This window comes from Zootoca vivipara, chromosome 2 (assembly GCF_965207765.1).
Source record: "Zootoca vivipara chromosome 2, rZooViv2.hap1.1, whole genome shotgun sequence".
NCBI classification, from domain to species: Eukaryota; Metazoa; Chordata; class Lepidosauria; order Squamata; family Lacertidae; genus Zootoca; species Zootoca vivipara.
Window position 1 is genome coordinate 80,195,311 of NC_142584.1, and position 22,198 is coordinate 80,217,508.

The 22,198-nt window shown below is 40.7% G+C and overlaps 1 protein-coding gene across 11 annotated transcripts in view; it reads right to left on the bottom strand.

The window, feature by feature from the left end:
- ARHGEF3 (Rho guanine nucleotide exchange factor 3) overlaps nt 1-22,198 on the bottom strand; it is a 116,309-nt gene that overhangs the window by 6,740 nt on the left and 87,371 nt on the right. For 6 of the 11 annotated variants that reach the window (XM_088662265.1, XM_035106361.3, XM_035106363.3 and 3 more), the window contains 6 exons: nt 6,261-6,368; nt 5,607-5,777; nt 4,056-4,118; nt 3,780-3,876; nt 2,154-2,230; nt 658-915 (listed from right to left, as the gene is read on the bottom strand). In XM_088662265.1, coding sequence (XP_088518391.1) covers nt 658-915; nt 2,154-2,230; nt 3,780-3,876; nt 4,056-4,118; nt 5,607-5,777; nt 6,261-6,368 — 774 coding nt within the window. Of the gene's footprint in view, nt 1-657; nt 916-2,153; nt 2,231-3,779; nt 3,877-4,055; nt 4,119-5,606; nt 5,778-6,260; nt 6,369-7,033; nt 7,140-8,256; nt 8,459-9,095; nt 14,701-19,648; nt 19,787-22,198 lie in introns of those variants that run through there. The other 5 variants (XM_088662267.1, XM_088662263.1, XM_088662262.1 and 2 more) reach the window with 5 other exon arrangements.

Consider the following 22,198-nt stretch of genomic DNA (forward strand, 5'->3'; position numbering starts at 1 on the left):
TAATTGAAGCTTTAAAAAAAAAACCTGAAAGAAAAACAGTTTTACAGGCTTTCTGAAAGATACTCAAATTCAGGCTTCACCACATTTTCAAGATGGAGCTCCAAAATTGTGTGGGAATAATGAGAACAGCTCTCTTGTGCCCTTGCTATTTGAACATGACAGATGAGTGTTACTGTTAAAACACTAATTTTTGGTCAATTTTGGAAAGTTTAGGGGAGAAAGCTGTATTATGTTCATAAGAGGCAACTAAAAGCCACAACATATGTAAGGCTTTGGATATCACCAATGATTGCATGCAACAATATATTAAGCTATCAGCCTTGCATCAGGCAAGTGGCTACAGGGTGAAAGCAAATGACCCAGCATGCCCAAAGATGCAACCAGTACTTGCAGTAGCAGTTTGCATGAGTGTAATGGCACATGTTGCAACTGGCACACTCACACAAATCACATACTTCCTCTGCAAAGTGCATTCCAAGGACCACTTGAGCTACTCAGTGTAAAGCAATTTTTAAAATACCCGAAGCCTAAAAAGTCACAGAAATCTATCAAGAGAAGGGAAATATACAAACATCTTTCTGAGAGAATATACTGTATATGAATCTACTTCTAATGATTTGCCCTTTGGATAAGGTATTAATTAGTTTAAACACATACAGCTTCTTCAATGAGCTGTTGGTCTGGATGATCGTTTGGCGTGTGTCGCAGAATCTCTCTAAGCAGTAGTGGGTACTTCACTAGACGGCTTCTTGGGATATCAAGGAAATTCCACAGGTCCAGTTTACGGCTGAAAGGCGACTCTAGGCAACGCTGTAGGAAGTCTTGCACCCGATGATCCTGCTTTTTCTGGTCCAGCAAAGTTTTGGCAGCTACCTGGTTGCTACAGTAACTATCATAGGAATTTAGACAAGGCAACTAAGGGAAAAATAAATATTAGGAATTTATTATTATTATTATTATTATTATTATTATTATTATTATTATTGTTGTTGTTATTATATTACCCCACCCATCTGGCTGAAAATACAATTGATGATAATTGCTACTACTGGACAATACTGGTTACAAGCCTGATTTTGTCACTTATTACCATCTAGCAGTATAATGTCACTGGGGATATTTCTTAGAAACTTACAAACTAATAAGCAGGTGTTTAGAATCTGTTGAGCCAGTAAAACACAAAAATTCCATGTGGCATACTGGTATTACCTGCTAGGATGTTACACTTTGCCTAGGAACACCATACTGCCAGATGCACTCATTTATTTATTTATTTATGCTCCACTCATTGAGAAGGTTCTGCACAAAGCAGTTTACAATATTTTAAAATACAAATCTGTTCCACGGAACCTTTAACACCAAGAGATGATAGCAACCTCTGCAGGAATTGCATTCCATCACTGTGAAGTCGCTGCCCAGAAGGCCCTATTATGCATTCTCACCAGTCTGGGGGAGAGTTATGAAGCAGGCTCTCCAATTGGTAGTAGTAATGGGTGGTTTCTACTATTGTATCAATACAGCCAACTCTTTTACGAAACAGATCATACCCTCTGATATTTGGATGAAGGGCGCTATATAAATTCAATAAATAATAATAAACATATGAAAACTTTTACTGTTTGCCAATAGGGGAATCTGGCTGTGGCATTCACAAAGTGAGTTGAAACTTGTCCAAGCTGGCATGTTGGTTCACAACCTCCGTCCTGGCACTAGCACTGTACAGTTTATCTGGAAAGGGCCCCGTCAGGACAGCATAGAGGCCAGGTCAGGACTGCGCAGATGCGTTGGGGGAGACAATCTGGTTTTTGTGCTGGTGCATCTGCAAAGCTCCAACTTCAGGTAAGCAGGTAAGCAGTAGTGATGCTGGTATCAGGAGGGCAGCTGCACGACTCTGCCCCACCACACTGGCCACTACTGATCTTGACTCCTGGCCCTGCCTATGTAACACAGAGTTAGTCCTCATATTGTTACCCTTCTTGCAGTATTACTGCTTGGTACTAGTTCTCAGATCAAACAAGATTGTTCGCTAATCCCAATATCACTGCCCATTCTTTGCCAATTTTACTATTGCCAGTTTTCACTTGTATAACCTTAAAAATGAGGAAGCATATAGAAAGAAAACAAAATTAACCATTTGTGAAAGTTTTCCATACCCAGCACACAAGGATGTGACCAACACAGTCTGTAGATCCATCAGGCTTCCTAATTTCTTTTAGCCGTCTAAGAAGATCTGATGTAAATATATGAAAAACATAATTGGGGTGGGGTGGGGTCAGCTTGTAAAAAAATACTGAGGACTTTTCTATAGTAAAGTTCAACCTTGTCAAGTACTGTTTGAGAGCCTTTCATTGCCTTTGACCATCTGCCTGTTTATCACTATTTGCTTATAAAACTCCTGTCAAATGATGCAACACCCCTATTTTCACCAAGCAGTGAGTTATCCCATGAGAAAAAGGCTATACACAAACTTGGGTGATACACCTTGCTAGTGTTCCTCTTTCAGTGCCAAACTATACAAGGCACGGGAGAACTGTGATTAGTTTTTCCCACATTTCTATTTTTAACAAAGAGGAACCAAGAACTCTGGTTTTGACGGAGGCAGTAGTGTTACAGAATAGGAGAGGGCTTAACCATTCCTCACCACAACTGCTTTGCAACCAAAATCCCACCCAAAGAAGCTGCTAGTAGGCTCACCTAGGGGGAAATACAGCTACCTATATCATGCTGGTATTTATCCCCCATCCAGGGGGAGGAAAAATTAGGTCAGGACCTAAATTTTCACACAGACATGAATGCATCAACCCTCTTCCCCAGCACAGGTGCTCCAAATCCGAATCAGAGCCCTTCCCTGTAATTGCTTTCAACTAAAAACAGTAATTTCAGAAGACTCAATGAATAGTTATATCTAATCTGTCTAGAAACACATACACACATCCAATCATGATTATACAAATCTTATTAAGAGGTTGAAATGCACAATTATTTACAATATGCCTCTCAAAAACCTATATTGGGTTGAAAAGTCATCCTCCCCCCAGCATTTAGACATAGAATCATAGGGTTGGAAGAGACCACAAGGGCCATCTAGTCCAACCCCCTGCCAAGCAGGAAACACCATCAAAGCATTCTTGACATATGCCTGTCAAGCCTCTGCTTAAAGACCTCCAAAGAAAGAGACTCCACCACACTCCTTGGCAGCAAATTCCACTGTTTAACAGCTCTTACTGTCAGGAAGTTCTTCCTAATGTTTAGGTGGAATCTTCTTTCTTGTAGTTTGAATCCATTGCTCCGTGTCCGCTTCTCTGGAGCAGCAGAAAACAACCTTTCTCCCTCCTCTATATGATATCCTTTTATTCCTTTTATATATTTGAACATGGCTATCTACTTCCATCTTTTTCTGACTTTGTGACTGTTTGGAACATTCAACTCTCGTAATAAAACTTTAACCGTGTAAATATAATTTCTGATAGCATCCAAATCAATTCCCAGATGTGTGTCAGTACTGACAATGAAAGTTGGGAACTGTGGAGTCAACAGACAGGAATGACAACTAATGACACTAATGCTTCTGTAGTGCAGGTAAAATAAAAAAGTGGCCATTCCAATGTACAGTTTTCCTCCATAGATAAATTTTGTAGAGAATCTTTTCAGATTAAATGCTCATTAGTGTTTTTTGTTTCAGTCTGCAGCCCAATATAATTCATATCTAATGTATATAATGTTCCTTAAACATCTTATTTGGCTCTCAGCAACTGCATATAGAATAGAAAGAATTATACCTTCATGCAAAGGAATTAAAGAGTCCAGTGTCCCAAATATTTGGTTTAATTCTTGCTCTGACATTATGGAAAGTTTAAGCATTGGGTCATGGTAAGCCTGCACAAAGATAGAAAAATCATTTAATAAATACATATTTGAAATTCCATTATTGGTGATAACATTTAAACTTTTAACATTTAAACATTTAAATTTGAATTAATCTATACACACATATCATAGAAATTGCCTGTGAACAAATTCAATAGAGGCACACAATACTTAAGGGTATATAATACCTTCTTTGCTAACTTCAGGTCTTCTATCAAGTCTTCTTCTCCTTGTGAAAGTTCAAAAATTGCCTATAACAGAAGAAATAACCTTGATAAATTTGCAGTTTCAACATTTCTCAAATAACATTTTTAAACTATGGATAAATAGCAAGTCCATATTGCCACAGTGCCAAATGGGGTTGGGGGTAAACTCAATTCAGTTAGCATTTAAACCCAAATCATTCGAATTTGCACTTTGGGTGTGGGGACACAACATAGCCATCCACTGAAATTTGTGCACATCTTAATTTTACAATACATTTATCCAAACAGGCAATGCTTACAAAACTGCATATTAACATACAAAAATGCACTATATTTGGAGAAAGTGATTGCAAAATTCTGTGTATTATTCAAAACTGCATGCAAAATTTCATTTATTAGGAAAAATCCACACTAAATTGCTGAATAATTTTTATAACTTTTTAAAAAAAGAAATTTGCAAATGGCTGAAATGCAGAGAACTGAGTTAAAATAATTAGACACAGAGAAGTGAAATTGCCAGATTCTTCCATTCCTAACTGTCAAAGCAAGAGAAGCTAAAGAATGAGACCAAGCTTTAAGTCTATTAAAATACTTTAATAGACCTTTATTTAATATCCTTCCCTTTGTGATGAAACTCTAGTCATCATCCCTAAAATAATGGTGAAGAGCCTACTGGCAAAAGGTGGCATACAAAACTCAAACTCATAAATAAATGGGGTTCCCAGGCAGTCTCCCATCAGACACATACCAGACTGGCTTAGCTTCGGCAGACTTCATCATGTGCCTTCAGACTATGCCCTGGGGCCTTTTAATAAAGGGTACTTGTAGGATTCAGCATCACATGCTAAGCTAGAACGGAATGCCATGCTATGCTGTGCATGGCATTTCCTCCATTTCTAAAATATTTTATTATGAATTCTTTTTTTCCAATGAAGATGCTAAGACAGTTAGCCTTACTTCCCTCAGCTTGAAAGAGCCAGTTATTAGCTTCTGCCTTCTCTCGCATCAGGAATGCAAGAATGCACTGTGTTGTCTTCTTAGGCTGTGATGGCTGCTTTTAAAGCAGGGGTTGGCAAGGTTTACCTTGCCTGGGCCAGTTCACTCCAGCGGAGATTCCTCCGTGGGCTGGATCGTGCGTGCACATGAGCGCACGTGCCCGTGATTTCTGGCGTCTGCACAGATGCGATTTCTGGCACTGCGGAAGCGAGTCCCGCGCCTCACTGCGCTGGTTTAGCACAGTGCGCGGGGACTTGCCGAGCAGCCGGCTCGGTTCAAGATTAAACGACCCCCATGGGCCGCTTGTGGGCCATGGGCCTTAGGTTGCCTACCCCTGTTTTAAAACCTGGAGTGATTGCAAGGAGTGATTGTGCATTTCAGTGTTTCCATGTGTGCAATGGAGATAGGTGGTGGCTAGTTCTGCCAAGGAGGGAAAAATGGGACTAAAAAAAAAGTGTATACACAAACATGTGTATCTTCACTTGCATTCCTTAATGCCATTTCAGGCAAGACCAAGGATAATATAAGTAAGCAAACCTCTTGCCGCTTGATTTCTTTGGATGTGAGCATCTGATTGACACAAACATCAAAGGTCTCACTCCAAAGTTTACTGTCTCTTCGCTTGGTGCTAGCAGGGGGTACATTTCTAGTCCAGGGTCTTGGGGCAAGCAGATCTGGCCGACTGTCACTGCGAAAACTGATGGAACGCTGTGAAAAATAAAAATAAAATAGTTATTGCTTTGCTGGGGTTGATGGGAAGGTTAATTGTCATCTTGCTGATGACAAAGTAAAACCGCTGTTTATTCACACAATACTGTTTAATATTTTGGAATGAGAACTGACACAGCTGCATCAAAAAGGATCATTGGGAGTTGTATCCCATACTAGTTCTGCTCAAAATAGACCCAGTAAAAGTAATGGATTTAAGTTAGTAATGTCTATTTATTTCAATGGGTCTACTCTAAGTAAAAGTAGCATTGGAGACAACCTTGCATAACAGAAATTGTTATCTCACAGAAATCAAACACTTGCTTTTACTGAAAGTGAAAATTATTCATAAAGTGCTTTTCATTACTTCCATATAGATGAACAATATGCAAAAATAAATGTTTTACAAACAATACAAGGAATAAGACATGTTGTATTCCTTGTATTGAACCCTACCTAATTAATTAAAAAAATAGGTTTTACCTGAAGCGTCTGACCGAATCGTTTCAAAGGAGTTGCTCGAACAGGAGGAATTAAACTTGCTAGTGATGTCACTCTAGAAAGAGGCCTGACCCGCTTATTACTGGGCTCCTGTAAATTTTAGACAAAATACTTACATGTTAGAATCATAAAACCAACACATTGATTTCATAATACAAGTATAGAAGTTTCAATGTATCCCAGTCCCCAGTGGGGGACCCTATTCAGGACTCCAACTGGCTTGTAATATCGTTTGGTTCTCACAGAAGGTTTCAGGTGGGGATAAAGCAAAACCACCATCCTGAAAACTTTCCACAGTGTGCCATATAGTGCTAACATATGCGAGTCCAAGTTTGGCTGTCAGCTTTTGGCCCCCAAAGACCCCCAGGATGACTCAGAAAGGATAACACATAAATACAAAATTCAAGTACCCAAAAAACATACCTTACAAAAATTTAAGACAACCTTAATATCTCAAAAATTATTAAAAGCCAAATGCATTTATGTTCCTGCCCAAACGACAAAGAGCAGTCCCCAAAAAGATGCCAGAGAGAGCAAGATTAAACCTGAGTATGTTGTTATTATCATTTCCCCTTTTCCATTTAAAACATGTAAAGTGTTACTGGTAGGAAATCAGACATGAAATTAAAACAAAAATGCTAAAGACAGCAGCAAGCAACAGATCAAATCAGAGAGAGGCCCAGAGGATCACCATTGGGAGGGAATTCTACTATTTTGATGTCTCTGCCAAAAAATGCCCCATCTCTCATGCTCACCTATCTGATCTGATGTAAAGACAAAACTTAGTAGGGTCTCAGCAGCCTATCTCAAAGGTTGTGCAGGTTCATGGTGGACTAGGTGATTTCTGAAGGTTGCTATAAACTGTGGAGAGAGGCAAAAAATCATCTGTTTTCCTTTGCTGTCTCCTGAGCTCTCCCCATATAGCACAGGGAAGGGGGCTAACTGCATGCTGCACCTTTCTACTAATCTTAACAGACACCTCCTGGGGTTCAATCTGTCAGGGGCTTGTGCTGACTAATATTTCCCCTATGACATTCCACCCCCACCACCCTCAGCATTCCATAGGTCAACTGCCCTTGACAATTTATGGAAGACGCTAAGCAAAAGACCTCATTAGGCCATTTGGGGATAAAAAAGTCCCCCACAACTCTCTTCTCATACCCCAAGTATGCAGAAATCACTACCTTAGTATGGTATTAGCCAGACCCGGTATGAGTGCAACCAATTCTCATGTTTACAATTAAGATTATTTTGCTCTATGCACACAGCTGGCAAACATATGAAACATCAACAGTGCAAGAAAATGTTTTGGAGAGAGAAAGGGTGCACAACAGACATGTAACTTCACACACTTTAGGGTTGAATCCTGTGCATGTTTACTCTGAAATGAGTCCCATTGTGTTCAATTGGTCTTATTCCCAGGTAAGTGTGCATGCAATTGCACTGTTAAAACATCTATGCACATACATTTAATCACTTCCCTGTCTCATCTTGTAATGCAAAAGGTTCAGCAGCTATGCTTGTTATCATGACCTTGCCACTGAAAGGCATAGACACAGTTTCAAAACAGAAGTCTTTAGCCTCAAATATATCTTCCAGCTGATAGTCAAATCATTATGCATTTCTGTGTTACCAGATCCCCAGCAAGCAAAAATTAGAGAGTTTAAGATTACAATATTTGCAAAGGTCATTTGTATATTTGATTGCATGTATATCTCTCAAATTTATTATGCAATTATAAAACATCCGCTATGTATTTAAAGAACTGAGTTTTTAAAAAACTCAATAAGCATCTATCATCAAAGAGCAATTCAAGAACCAAAATATACAATTAACAACTCATTATTTAACCCCTTTTGTGTCAAGAACCTCTGAAGGATTAATACTCTTGTTTCTGCACGCCGACCCAAATGTAAACAAAGGTATAACAAGCAGGAAAAGCTATAGCAGTAAATATTTTTTGAAAGTTTACGATTACCCTTACTTTCCTAATCTCCATCCGACATTGAAGAGATTGTGGGCAGCACATGTAGAAGGCAAGACTTGACAGAAAAACCCAAATCTTCCAGGTGATGTGAAACCCATCAAAAATCACATTCCAGGAACATCCTAAGTCCATTCACCTCTCTTTTTCAGCCATGATCATGAAGTTTGCTTAAGCATAATATAATTCTAGTTTCCTAGAAAAAAACACTGGTGTAATAAACCAGCTCTGACTACAATTTTCCACATGCTAGCCATTCATATTAGCAATCATTTCTGGGGGTAGGGGTGGGGGGAAGGAAATCAGAGCATTAGCAACTTCATTAATACTGATTAGAAATATCACTTCCATCAGCACAGCTACGGAGAGGAGAACTGGAAGCCAGCCACATATTTATTTCTCCACAAATAAAGCTGAAATCCAACAATATTCCTTAAAGCATTGAAGAAATATATTTTAAAACCCCAACAAATAACTGATTCATCCACTTGGCAGTCCTGGTTGCAAACAAAAAATGCAGTCTGCACGCAAATCTTCAGCAGAGGTGCATTCTGTATCCTTCGCCTTCATCAGCAGTCCCTTGGCTCAGCTTTTTTGTAAGTACATTTGTTTTTATGCCACTGCAGCACCACTGGAATACTGAACACACTAGAAAAGACATTCAGCATTCACTGTGATTCTCCTCTCCATGGCGCCTCAGCCATCAGCTGTTTCTTATTAGCATGCCGGTGATGCTGTGCCAGAACAGAGAGATGCTTCACATCAATCACACTGCACTGCAGTCCCGGTGGGATAGAGCTACGCCACAGTGCACAGAGTTAAAAACACCCTACCTGGTTATATATTCCCTTTAGTTTCAATGACTCCAGAATATAACAATCTTTTTAAAAAACCTATACAGCTTGTTCCCACAATTAGATGTAGAAGTTGCTTGAGAGTTGCTGTCCTTAGACTACAATTGCTGGCAAAGTGAATGAGGAGTTCCAGGATGCTTTAGTCACACACCCTTATTTCTCCCCATAAACAGTAAACGTCACTGAACGAACAACCTGCTCTTGTCCTTGAATAAAAGACGGAAACACGTGATATTGCAGGACACGCTGACTTTCAGCACTCCCCTAACTTCCCATTTGCCATGTACACATTGTGCCTTTGAGATGTTCACCCAGATCCTTGGAAGCTCCTTAGCCATAAGATAGCTTTCATGCTGGGGGAAGGATAAAAAGGACCCAATTATCTGAGCAGAGCAGGATCCCTTTGGCTTTTCTCATGGGATTGGCATTCCCCCTGCTGGCACATTGCCAATTTTGAGACTGAGCTCTGGGAGTGTGGCTGAGTCTATCAACTCTTCTCCCAGCTGTATAGGGGCAATCACTCATAAATCAGCATCTCCCACACAGTTAGGAGAACATCTAAAGAGCATTCAAGAGGATATTATTAGGATAGAAAAATCATGTAAACTGGCTTTGACAGCTGCACGGGAAGAAGGAGAAATGAATGTTCAATCCCCCTTCTCCAGCAACTATTGAACTAGATACCTTCAGAAAGGAAGAAATTACCCCTACCAGCTTTGGAGCAAGCCAGAATTTTAAATTAGACTAAACTATATTAAACTGATACATGATTAACTTAACCCAGCCAGAGCCTGCAAACCACAGGTCAGAGAACCCTTTTACAGTCTGCTAAACAATAAAATGATTTTCTTGTATTCTCTACACCACAGAATTCACAAGCTGGGTAATTTGTGACTGAAATTAACAAATTCTAGTCTTGAAGAAACCTTTCATTAGAAAACACTGTAATCACAAAGGCTACTTCTGTATTAGGTTTTTTTTATGGCCATCAGACTGACTCCCAGATTGGCTCCAGATACGAAAAGGGTGAAGCTAGTCAGAGGCGGAGCTAGCTGCTCCGGCACCAGGGGCGGGGCTAGCCGCCCACAGTGGCGGGGCTAGCTGGCTGTGGGGGGCACCACTGCCATGTGTCCCCGGGGGGGGGGTACTACCGCCAAGTGTCAGGGGGTGCCGGTGAGTGTTCAGGGGGGCGTTGCCTGCGGTGAGCGTCCCAGGGTGGTGGGGCGGCGATGTCACCCACCCTTAGGGATGACACCTAGGGTGGACCGCCCCCACTGCGCCGCCTTCCTCCGCCAGTGAGGCCTGGGGTTGTTCATACATTGTAGGGCAAATGGTGAGAGCTGTCAGCTTTAACAATATAACTGAGCTTTTTGGGTGGGCTGGTGGGCTTATCCCACCCTTGGAAGACGGTCCACTATCAGAGTCCCCCGCCGGACCATCAAAACACCTGTTAAGGTCCTTTACTCACTGCTGTGTACTATGGCCTGGGACTACTACGCTACACCAACTCTCCAGAAATTGATTGTATAAAGTAACTGGAAATATAGCAAATAAAGACAGTTGCAGAAGAAGCAACAACAGCTAGCCCATGTGTTTCATCACACTCCAAGAACCAAAAGTGTATCAACAATAAATAAAGTTTGGTTGAGTTTTTTTGAAGAGGGGGTTGCAAGATTATTTACAGGGTAATGTAGTACTAATTAGGGCTAGAATCTGCAAAACAAATTAGTCTGCACTTAACATTGTAACAGAATACTCTACAAGGTGAAGAGTATATAGCTTAGTTTCAAATACAATCTGCTGGCCTCACAAATAAAACAAAACAGAACCATTTTGTTTCAGACACCTTATTCCTGGCACAGTTTCTATACTCATTTACTTTCAAAGTTTCTAGTTTGGTCAACACTGTATTGGTTTGTCAACATTTGTGGTGGCATAATGCCTAAACAAATATTATTTGTGTTAGTCTGCTACTGATTAAATTGGCACTAGATAAAATAGTTATAATAAAAAACCTCAAGTACTGAGCTTTAGTAGAAAACCACATTAGGGAAAAGCCTCACTCAAGCTCCATTCCACAGGAAGTTATCAATATTTAGAAATAGACAGATCTTTGCTATTTCTTTTAATTATTCAGATTGGGAGGGGGTACTTTTGGAAATGTAACATGCGAATGCAGTCTTAAAGAAACTTCATTGGGATTAAATCTGAATTCACCGGAAGGTACTTCTAAATAAATACACATAGGAGCTTGTTACAAATAAAATATTGTGCACTCAGAAACATCTCTGCCCCGAGTTGAAAATAATCTATTGAACAATGTCAAGCTAGCAAGGGTCAATATTTAGTTTAGACACACCCCAGGAAAACGAAGCCACTGATCTGGTAGGTTCAGCCATTACAACAAGGCTGCACTCCTGAAGGCTTTTACAAAAGCATCCTTGGTTTTATCTGCTTGTAGAAGTCCTTTTCCGTGGGATCAACAGGGATTTATCTCTGGGGTTTTTTTTTTAAAAAAAATTAATTATTGCACTTATTCCTTCATTTGCCTCTATACATATTAATTAGCACATGCAAATGTATGTCTTCTTTTTTGTTTGATTCATAAATGGCCATTCTCGTATTGGCTAAATAACTGTAGTCTAGGGAAATAAGAACTCCTGGATAGTGCCCTTTATTTCATTAACTAGTGTCATTCAGCCCGTTAGGTAAACGGGCGCTAGAAAAGTGCGGGCACTCTGCACACGCTCAGAGGCGTTGCTGCCCGACAACCGACAATGAGTTTAGGAGCGAGCTCCGCTCCTGCCGCTGGGAAAAGGGGGTAGGGAGGCGAGACAAAGGGAAGGGGGCTGAGGGGAAGCCGTGAGCCCCGCTCGTCGTGGAGGCATTTCCCCAGCCGGCCTCCGAAGGGGGCGGAATGAGGCCTGAGGAAGGTTTTCGAGCTGCGAGGGGCGGCCGGAGCTGCCAGGAGGTGGGAGGAGGGGGTCCCGCCATTGTCCCGCCCAGAGGGGGTCGCGCTCCTGCTGCTGCTAGAACATATGTGGTGGAACAATGCAACTTGAGAAGCATTGAGAAGAAGCCTACTCAGGTCAGTGCAATAGTGTCTGCAATGCTGCAGCATAAATAGCATCTTTACTTTCTCAAAGCAGCTCTGCTTGCCTCCCCACCACCACCTACTTGCACATTGGGAAATATTTTCTGTGTCTAAAATACATGTAAATTCATTTACTCTGCAATCTCCTGATCTGTATTGGTTTCTGAAGCATGGGATTGTTGGTAAACTGACACTCATAACGGATCTGTTTGAAACTCAAGCCTGTTCTGAAACTTTTATTGTCCCCATTTACTGTGAGTGGAGGGATGGAAGAGAAGCAGTGTACTGATGATATGTTGTGTCCATTTACTAAAATCAAGGTATTGCCCCAAGTTTGAAATCTGCAGAACACATTTTTAAAAAGACATTCCCAGTATCTCCCTGAAGGACACGGCAGGGACATGTTGTTCCAGAAAGCAGAGAGATAGTTTGACCATATATAAATGCTGTTAATGGCATTTTACATTTTGTGAATTCTGTCCTCCCATAAGTCTCCCAGGCACAGTGGTAGGCTTGTGGCAGATCTGGCTTACCCAGTGGAAGATCAACAAATTTGTCCCTTCCCTCAGTCCCCGCCCTCTCTCTCTCATTCTCCAGGGGAGGCTGGGCTGCGGGAGGGGCAGGAGCCAGGAGCGTGTAGAAAGCAGAAAAGCCTTTCCATGAGCTGCCTGGTGCAGCCAAGCTGCTGCAGCCGCTCCTCCTCCTCCTCCTGCTGCTGCTCACAGTCTGCGATCGCTCTGTCTCTCTCTCTCCCTCTCTCATTCTCCAGGGGAGGCTGGGCTGCGGGAGGGGCAGGAGCGAGTAGAAAGTGCAAAAGCCTTTCCATGTCCACCCTCAAGAAGATTAAAGGACTGGTGGACACCTAGAGTGCTCCTCAGTACTTTTTTAAAAATGTTTGTCCTACAGAATTTCAGAGGCGACTCTGCCTCAATGTTAGTTATTGAAAAAGTGGTATACTGTTTTTAAATGTTTGTTTAACCATTGCGTGTCCCCAACCTGTAAGGATCCTGGATTTTTTTTTTTTTGGGGGGTGCTTCACTTCCTGGAGCGTTCCTCTTTCCCCCTCTCCTATTGTGGAGGAAAAAAGAAAAGTAAACACCCTCGGGGAGGGAGGGAGAGGGAGAGGAAAGGAAAATGAAGGCATCCCGTTCTATATCTTTGTTTTACAGCAATAAATGGTCGGACATGAAAACACGCACACACAAAAATCCAAGCAGGCACAGCAGCGGATGATGTTAGAGCCGAGATCTGCCTCCTGTCTGGACTTTAATTCGTGGATTTCCCTTAGAGGCCACCTGTTTCATGCAGGATCGGGCTTCAGCGGAGGCTGGGGCTGCCTAAGTCCAGGGGAGCCGGGGTTTCAAAGGCATTTCCTCCTCCGAGCAGCGCTACGGTTTCCTTGCTTCTCAACTCCCCCCAATAACACATATTCCTTTGCCCCCGCCACTCCGCTCCAAGTCCCAACGGCTGTCCGGCCGGGAACGGCAGTTGGCGGCCGCAGGGAAATGGGAGGCAGAGGTGGAGGGGGTAGAGAGAGAGCGCGCGTGTGCATCCTGTCTCTCCGTCCAATCCCTGTGTGCCTGGGGGACATGCGCAGTGACCCAGGGACACACGGGACAGCTTGGACGCAGGGACAACTTGGACTTTATTATATAGGATACACTGTATACTGGCAAGGTGATGAGCACCTATGCTATGCAGCTCAATAGAATTAGTATTCAGTATATAGAATTGGGTGCTGTTCAAATTCCTGGAATGACCTGGGCATGACCTCAGATAATGAGCGGCTAAAACACCTTTAGATTCCTGCCAGCATTGCTGATTCAAGCTCTTAATCAGTACATGTGGTTAATCTAAAAAGCCAACCAGAGCTTTATGCTGCACAGCAGAAATATCACAGAAATGTCAGCATCATTATTTTATTTATTTATAAGATTTCTTACTTGCCCTACACCATAAGGGTCCAGGACAGGTTACAACAATGTATAAAAGTCAGTTAAAACAATTTACATCAGGAGAGTAGGTTGGGTCCTAAAATTCAATTTAAAAATACAATAATAAAATGAAAAAGTACTTTGCAACCTTAGTACAAATGAGTTTTGACAAATATATTAATGTCTTCATTGAAATAATTTGGAGGGTAACATGCTTCAATTTTAGTTCTATTGTATATTATTTACTTAAAACACTTTTACACCACCCTTCATACTATTCACTGCACATTCCATTCAACAGTACAGCTGATAGGGCTGTATAGTTATTAGCCTGAATAAAGATTTCTTTGTTATTTTCAAGTAAGAATATAATCATTGTGTTTTGGGATCAGAGCCTGACTGTGGGCAGAGCAGAGGCAGTGATAGAGCTGCTGAATCCAAACCTAGCCCATTTCCCAGAGAGGTGCCCACAATTCACTCCTCTGAAGTACCAGTGGCAACAGGGGAGAGGGGTTCTTGAATCCCACTTTTGAAATGCTCTTTACCAATATAGGAGCTGTGGGAGAGAAAATAGATCACTGTCACCCACATGTGTGGGGTAAATAACAACAACAACAAATGGCTGGATACCTGGATTCAAAATGCAGACTTTCTAGCAGGAGAAATCCTCAGAAGCAGAGTTTAAACTCACAAAGTCAAGCAACAGCGTAGTGTTAGGAATATAGGTTGTTAGACCATTTTATCCTGCTTAGCTGCATACATCTTTTTCTTCCACTATTGCAATGAACAAGCCATACACTGTTATGTAAATTTTAAAATGTTTTACTTACAAAATGTTTCAAAGGTCAGATTCATGCATTTATTCAAGTAGCAGCAAGGAGAACATAGGCAGAATACTCTTGGGTAAAAAATACAGAAATATAGCTTCAAACACATGCTCTAAACTTGGAGCTTTCTTAGGCATTTCTTCCTTGGTCAGTTACATGACACAGAAAAAGGGAACAGGAAGAGAAGACTTCACTTCTTCCCTCGTGGAAAAGACGGGGTGTGACCTAGCCAAGTCTAGGAACAAAACTCTCTTGTCTTAACCCCTCCATGCACTAACTAGCACTCGTGCATAGTTATGTTTCACTGCAATTTCCCACAGGAACAACAAACATTTCTTTTATCATTCTGGAATCAAGACAGATCTTGATTCATTTCAGTTGATATTAGGTTGATTTTTATCATTTTTTAAAAAGTGTGTGTGTGTGTGTGTGTGTGTGTGAGAGAGAGAGAGAGAGAGAGAGAGAGAGAGAGAGAGAGAGAGAGAGAGAGATTAACTGTTCCTGCTTGCAACACTGTTGCAATGTTTTTATATTCTTGTAAGTTTCTCTGAATATTATTTGTAATAGAAAAGTGACCTATAGATGCAATATTTTGCATCCTTTCTCACACATGCTCTTCTTTTTTTAAGGGCTGCAGGAACATGTAGTTTAAACAAAATAATTCAGTTGTTTTACAACTGTTAGGGGTGGGATGGTACCGTAGGTGGAATGCATCACACATTCCAAGCACTGTCCAGCTGGTACCTACGATAGTCACACCAAAACACACAAACTGCAACAAAATCCATCCTGGTTTACAGACATTATGCCCTTTACAAGCTACATTGTAATTTGCTCACGAAGTGCCTAAAGGGAAAAGGATACAGATTAGGGTAAACAGGGATAAATCTAGCCCTCTGTGAGGCAGGTAAACAGGATACATAAGAGTTTCCTTGCCAGAAATTCATTTCATGTATTGCAACTAAACAGTTTCAGAGGGCAAAAAAGAAGCGTGTGTATACTGAAGGCAATGAGTTTTATGGTACTGATCCCCTGATATATTAAAAGGCTGTTCAAAAACAAGCTTTTTAATGGCAAGTGCACGGGTGACTCTTCCACATACAACCCATCACCTATATAATTTTGGGAAAATCCCTTCCTGCATCTCAAATCACCTCAGAATATCTGCTATTGAGTCTTGATACAACAGGGTGAAGAGTAGATAAATAAGCACAGAGGAGACAAGGAAAGAAACAGGAGGAAAAGCTATAAATATTTCCTTTTCCTTTTCCTTCCTTTTCAAGAGATGCATGTTTGAAATATTAATTTTCAATGAACAATGCTGATGAATAAACATTTTCACAACAACATTGTTTATTGCTTCATGTGTGTGTAGCTTTGACTTAAAAATGAAACTATTCAGCTGCCACACATGAAAAGACTTTCTGGGAAGGAAACTCTTTCTCATGTATCCTGTTTACCTGCTTCTCAGAGGGCTAGGTTTATCCATGTTTACCCAAACCTGCATCCTTTTCTCTTAAAGTACTTCATTAGCAAATGACAATGCAACATAAAAAGGGCCCAATGTATGTAAACCAGCAGCTCCTATATGAAGTGACCACATCAAGCAGCATGCTAAAAATACTTTCAGAGAACCTCAGAGATACAGACTCCTCAGGAAGGAGAACGTTCATCATTTCCGGATCCTTTACAGCTAGCTTGTCAAAGCACTCCGCGCCTACAACTCTTTTAGACTCACTTTCTTCTGTCCAGAAACCTTCCCGGCCCAGCTTCCATATGCTCTATTGGAGTAATGTTGTCTCAGTCTGCTTCACACTTGGAATCATTTAGCAAGCAGGAACACAGTGAGACATACCAAAATTGTGAGATGTATGCAAGGGATCAGTGACAACAGGCCCCTTGTCCAGGGGCCAGAATGTACTGTATCTCTCAACTTTGCAGTGGTAGTGATGCTATGCAACTAGAGGTTGTCCATAACAGCTAGCCAGGAAAGTAAAGGCAGCTCTATCCAAAGTCCCTACAGTCTCTGGTAGCTAGCTCTGAGAGGTCAGAGTGAAGAAACCTCTCACTGAGACCACTTCACCGGAAACAAGAGACACTTGGCTGGATTCAGCCCAGTAATTGAGCTAGCAGGAGTCATTGCAATGAGTCCCACTAGCTCGACAGGGCTTCCCCCACTTCTTTGCCTTGAGCTCCCCAATAGGCTCTGGAGGGTTGGAAGAACCCCCAAGAAGAGCACATGGAAGGGAGTAGTGGGGAGAATGTTCCACTGAGCAAGCAGAACTGCTTACGCTGATGCAACAATCTCCTTAAAGTGCTGCTTTGAATTCTACCCAGTGATAGTCACCAACATGGCTGGTTTTAAAAGAAGATTACACATATTCATGGAGGATAAGGTTATTATGCTGTTATTTCTTTATTTCATTTCATTATACACCACTTGATTTTTTTTAAAAAAAACACCTCAAAGTGGTTTACAAAAAATTTAAAAATAGAAATCATGAAAAATTACAGCCATACTCTAACAGATTTAAGTTACCTCAACTTTCTAAGCATGTGGGTAGGCTTGTCTAAACAAAAATGTTTTTAGCAGGCACCAAAAAGAGTACAGCGAAGGTGCCCGCTTGATCTCAACAGACAGGAAGTTCCAAAATGTAGATGCTGCCACACTAAATGATCAAGTTCTTACAAATGCAGAACAGGTATTATGTGGCACCTGTAGTAGTGCCAATTCTGACAATTGAAGTGGTCAAGTGGGCATGTGTGGGGTAAGGCAATCTCATAATTAAACTGGTCTGTTTTCCATAGTCATCTGGTTGGCCACTGTGAAAACAGGATGCTGAACTAGATGGGCTACTGGCCAGATGCAGCAGGTTCTTTTTACACGTGCAACTTAGTAATTCTCAAACCGTATTTGAAAATTATTAGTCAGCTTGTATGTATCTTAGAGTTTTCTCTCTCTCATGTTTATTGTACGGTAGTATCTATTCTCATATTACCATTTAGACATCATCACACAACTACCACTAAAAGGTAAAATAGCAGCTTCCCTTAAGAGCCTAAGAGCTGGAGCAGGCCAAGAGTCCATCTGTTCTAGCATCCTGTTCTTGCAGTGGCCAACCTGGTGCATATGGGAAGCCTACAAACAAGTCCTGTGTGCAACGGCACTCTTTCCTCCTTTTGATTCCCAGCAACTGTGGCTAGCAGCCATTAATAGCCTTACCATCCATGAATTTGTCTAATTCACTTCTAAACCCATTGAAGTTGCTAGCCATCATTGCTTCTTGCTGGAGCAAATTTTCTCATTTACGTATGTGCTGCGCGGAAAAACACTAAATTCAGCCTCCAATATTAATTCCAGAGGCTAAAAACACACAGATCTTTTGCAACCAGTTGTAGTATGGTGTAGTGTTTAGAGGGTAGGGGACCCACATTTTAATCCCCATTCACCCATGAAGCTCAGTGGGTGGCCTTGGGTCAGTCACCTTATTTCAGCTCACAGGATGGTTGTGAGGATGAAATGAGGAGGATGGAGAACCATGTATGTCACCTTAAGCTTCTTGTAGGGAAAGCCTGATAGAAACATTATAATAAATAAATAAAGACTACTTTTTTACCTACATATGCATATCAATCCTTACTTAAAAACAGGGTACTGTCAAGACGAGAAATATGTGAATTTGTTACTTTCAGTAGTACAGTACTTGACCTCACTTGACTCCAATGATTGCCACTCCCTTAGGGCACAACACAGAATTATGGCTTACTATCATTATGAAACTAGATTATAATGCATCAAGTGGCTCTGTTTTTTAGTCTTTATCCCATTACATCATACAGTTCAAAGTTCCTAGTTTTTGCTGGATTAGCCAAAGCTAGAAATTACTTTGTCCCATTTATTAGCTGGCAGCTTTTTACCACTACTTTGTCTGGTTTCTGTCTAGCAAAAGCAGCAATAATTTTGTAGTAGCTACTGCATAGACAATATTGGCACTACACAAAGAAACAGCCTTTTCCAGAACTTCAGATAAAGGTACTAACTAAATTAATAGCATTATATATGAAAAAGTTGCATGTCTGATTTCAACATTTGAAGGTTGGTTTCATGATTTCCAACAAATTCCATGTGGTGTTTCCAGGAAAAAAAGCGATGGATTTGCCAGTTTCTGAACACAAATATTGCCCCACATAATTTCTGGGCACATGGAAGAAAATCATAAACAACAAAATTGCCAGCTGATAATACTCATGCTAAAAAATGACAAATCTGTTCCATGCAGATAGAAAGTCTAAAGAAGAAATGCATATTTATCAGAGATAAAGGCTAACCCAAGTTGTGCAGCACCACAGCAGACTGGAGGCTGTACTGAAGCTCACAGTCCAAGCTTCAGTATAGTGACCTAAGAGTCAGGTGACCTAAGCAGCCTATACGGTCTTATCTGGCCTTTACATAACTGCCAGCTCTGGCCGGCCTCCTCAGACAATGTAACTTGTCACTACATGCTGGCTGAACTGCTAATGGACTGAATTCCTGCCTAGAGCCCTGTTAGTTCTGGTTCGGAGGAACTAACTACCTGCCTGTCTGCAAGCCCTGACACTAGTAATTGCTCCCCCAACAGAACTTCCATTCTAGACCTCAATTAATATACTGTAATAAAATATTATGTGGAGAATTACCATGCTAGTCGTCATCTTTTTATTTTCTCTCTCCTCCATTTTCAGATGCATCACACATTCCACAGACCAGGCTATGTTGAGAAGAGCCTCTCCCACTTTTCCCAGTAAGCCCCATCTACACACCGCATAGGTGGAAACCTAGGAAGAAGTAGGGACTGTGGGTTGTATCCAATGAAATCAGTGGGCTAACGGAATGACTTCCACTCGTGCAACAAACCCACCTTCTCCACCTGCCATGCACCCTCAAATCTGCTCTGAATCCCCCCCCCCCAACTCTCTGGTGCAGATTTGGAGACAGTGGGGGAGAGGAAGAGAGGAAAGGGAAGTTCCACTGTCTGAGTAGAACTTGTTCTGCAGGCACAATTACTTCATGGGACACAACCCTGCATATGCTTGGCTTTGCCACACCAACATTCACCAAAAGCTCCACCAGGTTCAATTTGTTATCTACAGCATCCATTCTACCAAGAGGGAAGGATATGACACTGCTGGGCCTCTGCTCTGCTGAAAGATGAGCTCCACCAGGCTTCAACCACCCTCAGCTGTCATCTACAGAAGCCATTCCAAGCAACAGAAGAGGGAGAGGCATGGGGCTATAGGGGCTGTTCTACCCACTTTGCTATAATACCAGCATATTTTGACACTGCCTCACCTTGACATCTTTCAACTTCAGCTGGTTGTTAGAAGAATTCTGCAACTAAAAAACAGTGCTTAGATTTGCTCCCCACTCCTATTTTTATTTTTTGTTGTGTCTTTGAGATTGTAAGTGTGAGGGCAGGTGTTCTCTTACTACTGACATTTATAAACAAACTACAGCTTTCACACTACTCAATATATACACAAATACCTTGTAATAAAGTAAGTTTTTTTAAAAAAATCCTGCTATTTACAAATGTACACTCCACAGTACAAATTTGTACGAAGAAAGTACCGTAACATTGATTCGTCCTTTTGTAAAATAATTTGGTAACAAGATTCAAGAGAGGAATGAGCAAATTAACTCCCAGTTTTGTTTTGTGTTTAAATACAAATAGAATAATACCAAGCCTTTTACTTTACCAGTATTTGTTCAGTTAAGAAACTTGGTGCATATTACTGACAATGATCCCAGCCAGTTTCAGCTGCCTAAAGCTCACAAAGCAGCAAAGGGTTTTCAAGGTCAAGGATTGCTGATACTCAAATCTGCTTTGATTAACCATCTAATATCACAAAATCATAGATGAATGCACCCTCAGATTGTAACGTGAACTATACTGGTCTTAATGTTCCTATTAGCAACTTATTAGACAATATACGCATACCCTCCTTCTCAAGAGTTCTGTTTTTAAAATAGCATTTTACTCCATGTTCTTCTATTTGCTTCTCTGCTGTGAAAAGATTTTCCGCTTTTGTGAAGAACTACTCAACTGGTTTTTTATCACTTCTATAGATTAGCAGAGCACTTTCTTCATCATCATGAATGTTTGTGCTTATCTAACACTTAAACACATAAATTAGAACTGCAGAGCTAATCTGCTAAAATAAATCTATTATCGTAATCTGAATGAAATACTTTTTTTGTGATTTCTGGGCAGACAATGCAACTCTCTCGGTAGTTAAATCTCACTGATAACAATGTACATATTTCTGAGTAAATATAGCTTAGACTAGGCAGCTAGTAAATTTTATATAGTTAATGGAAGTAGCTAATGCTAAAATGCACCACAAAAAGCATAGTCATGATGGCCTAAATAGTCTCTGAAATACACATTCATCAATTCATTAACTAGTTAGAATTGATAGATGATAGATAGATAGATAGTCCTTCATAGAAACTCTATTAAAAGGACTCCAATTTTCTTTATAAAAAACAGAAAAGACCTCACACAGGTTCTAAATATTTTGTGTATTTTGTAAAGAGTTCAATTAAAACAGTCAGTAACAGCCTCTGCCAGTTGGCCACTTGCTCCTTGATTCTATTTGTGAACTTGTGAAAATGACAGTGTTTAAAATGGTCTTACTTAACAAATAAGCATTGAGAACCTAAATGAACATACCAGTGAATGCCAATGATTTATTTGAGCATGAAATCTGTTTTCCTATGAAATGCACAATCAACCTTAATAGAAAACACTAATATATGCATTTCAGTGCATATCTCTCAATTACTTATTCCAGAAATGAATATATTTTTTATCAAAGCACAGTGCTTTTTTCTATTTTAAAAATGTTTAGGGGTGCTCTCATTTTGACTCAAGAAAATCACCATTTTATAGTTCAAATCCGGAAAAATAAATACAGTAAATGGACAAAAGTACAAAGATTCACAAAATGTTTATGGGTATGTGTACCCCTGCGTACCCCATAGGGGAAAAAGCACTGCCAAAGCATATTCTGATACCAAACTTATCCTGCTGTAGAGTATAGACAAAGTTGTGCAGGTCCTCTATGTGCAAAATGTGAGAGATCAGTACCGGAGATTCCAAGTTGTTATTCTGCCCCAGGTAAAACAGATTCTTTCAACTAGAAGAAAAACTGCAGTAAAGGCTCTCGAATATCTACCGATCATAC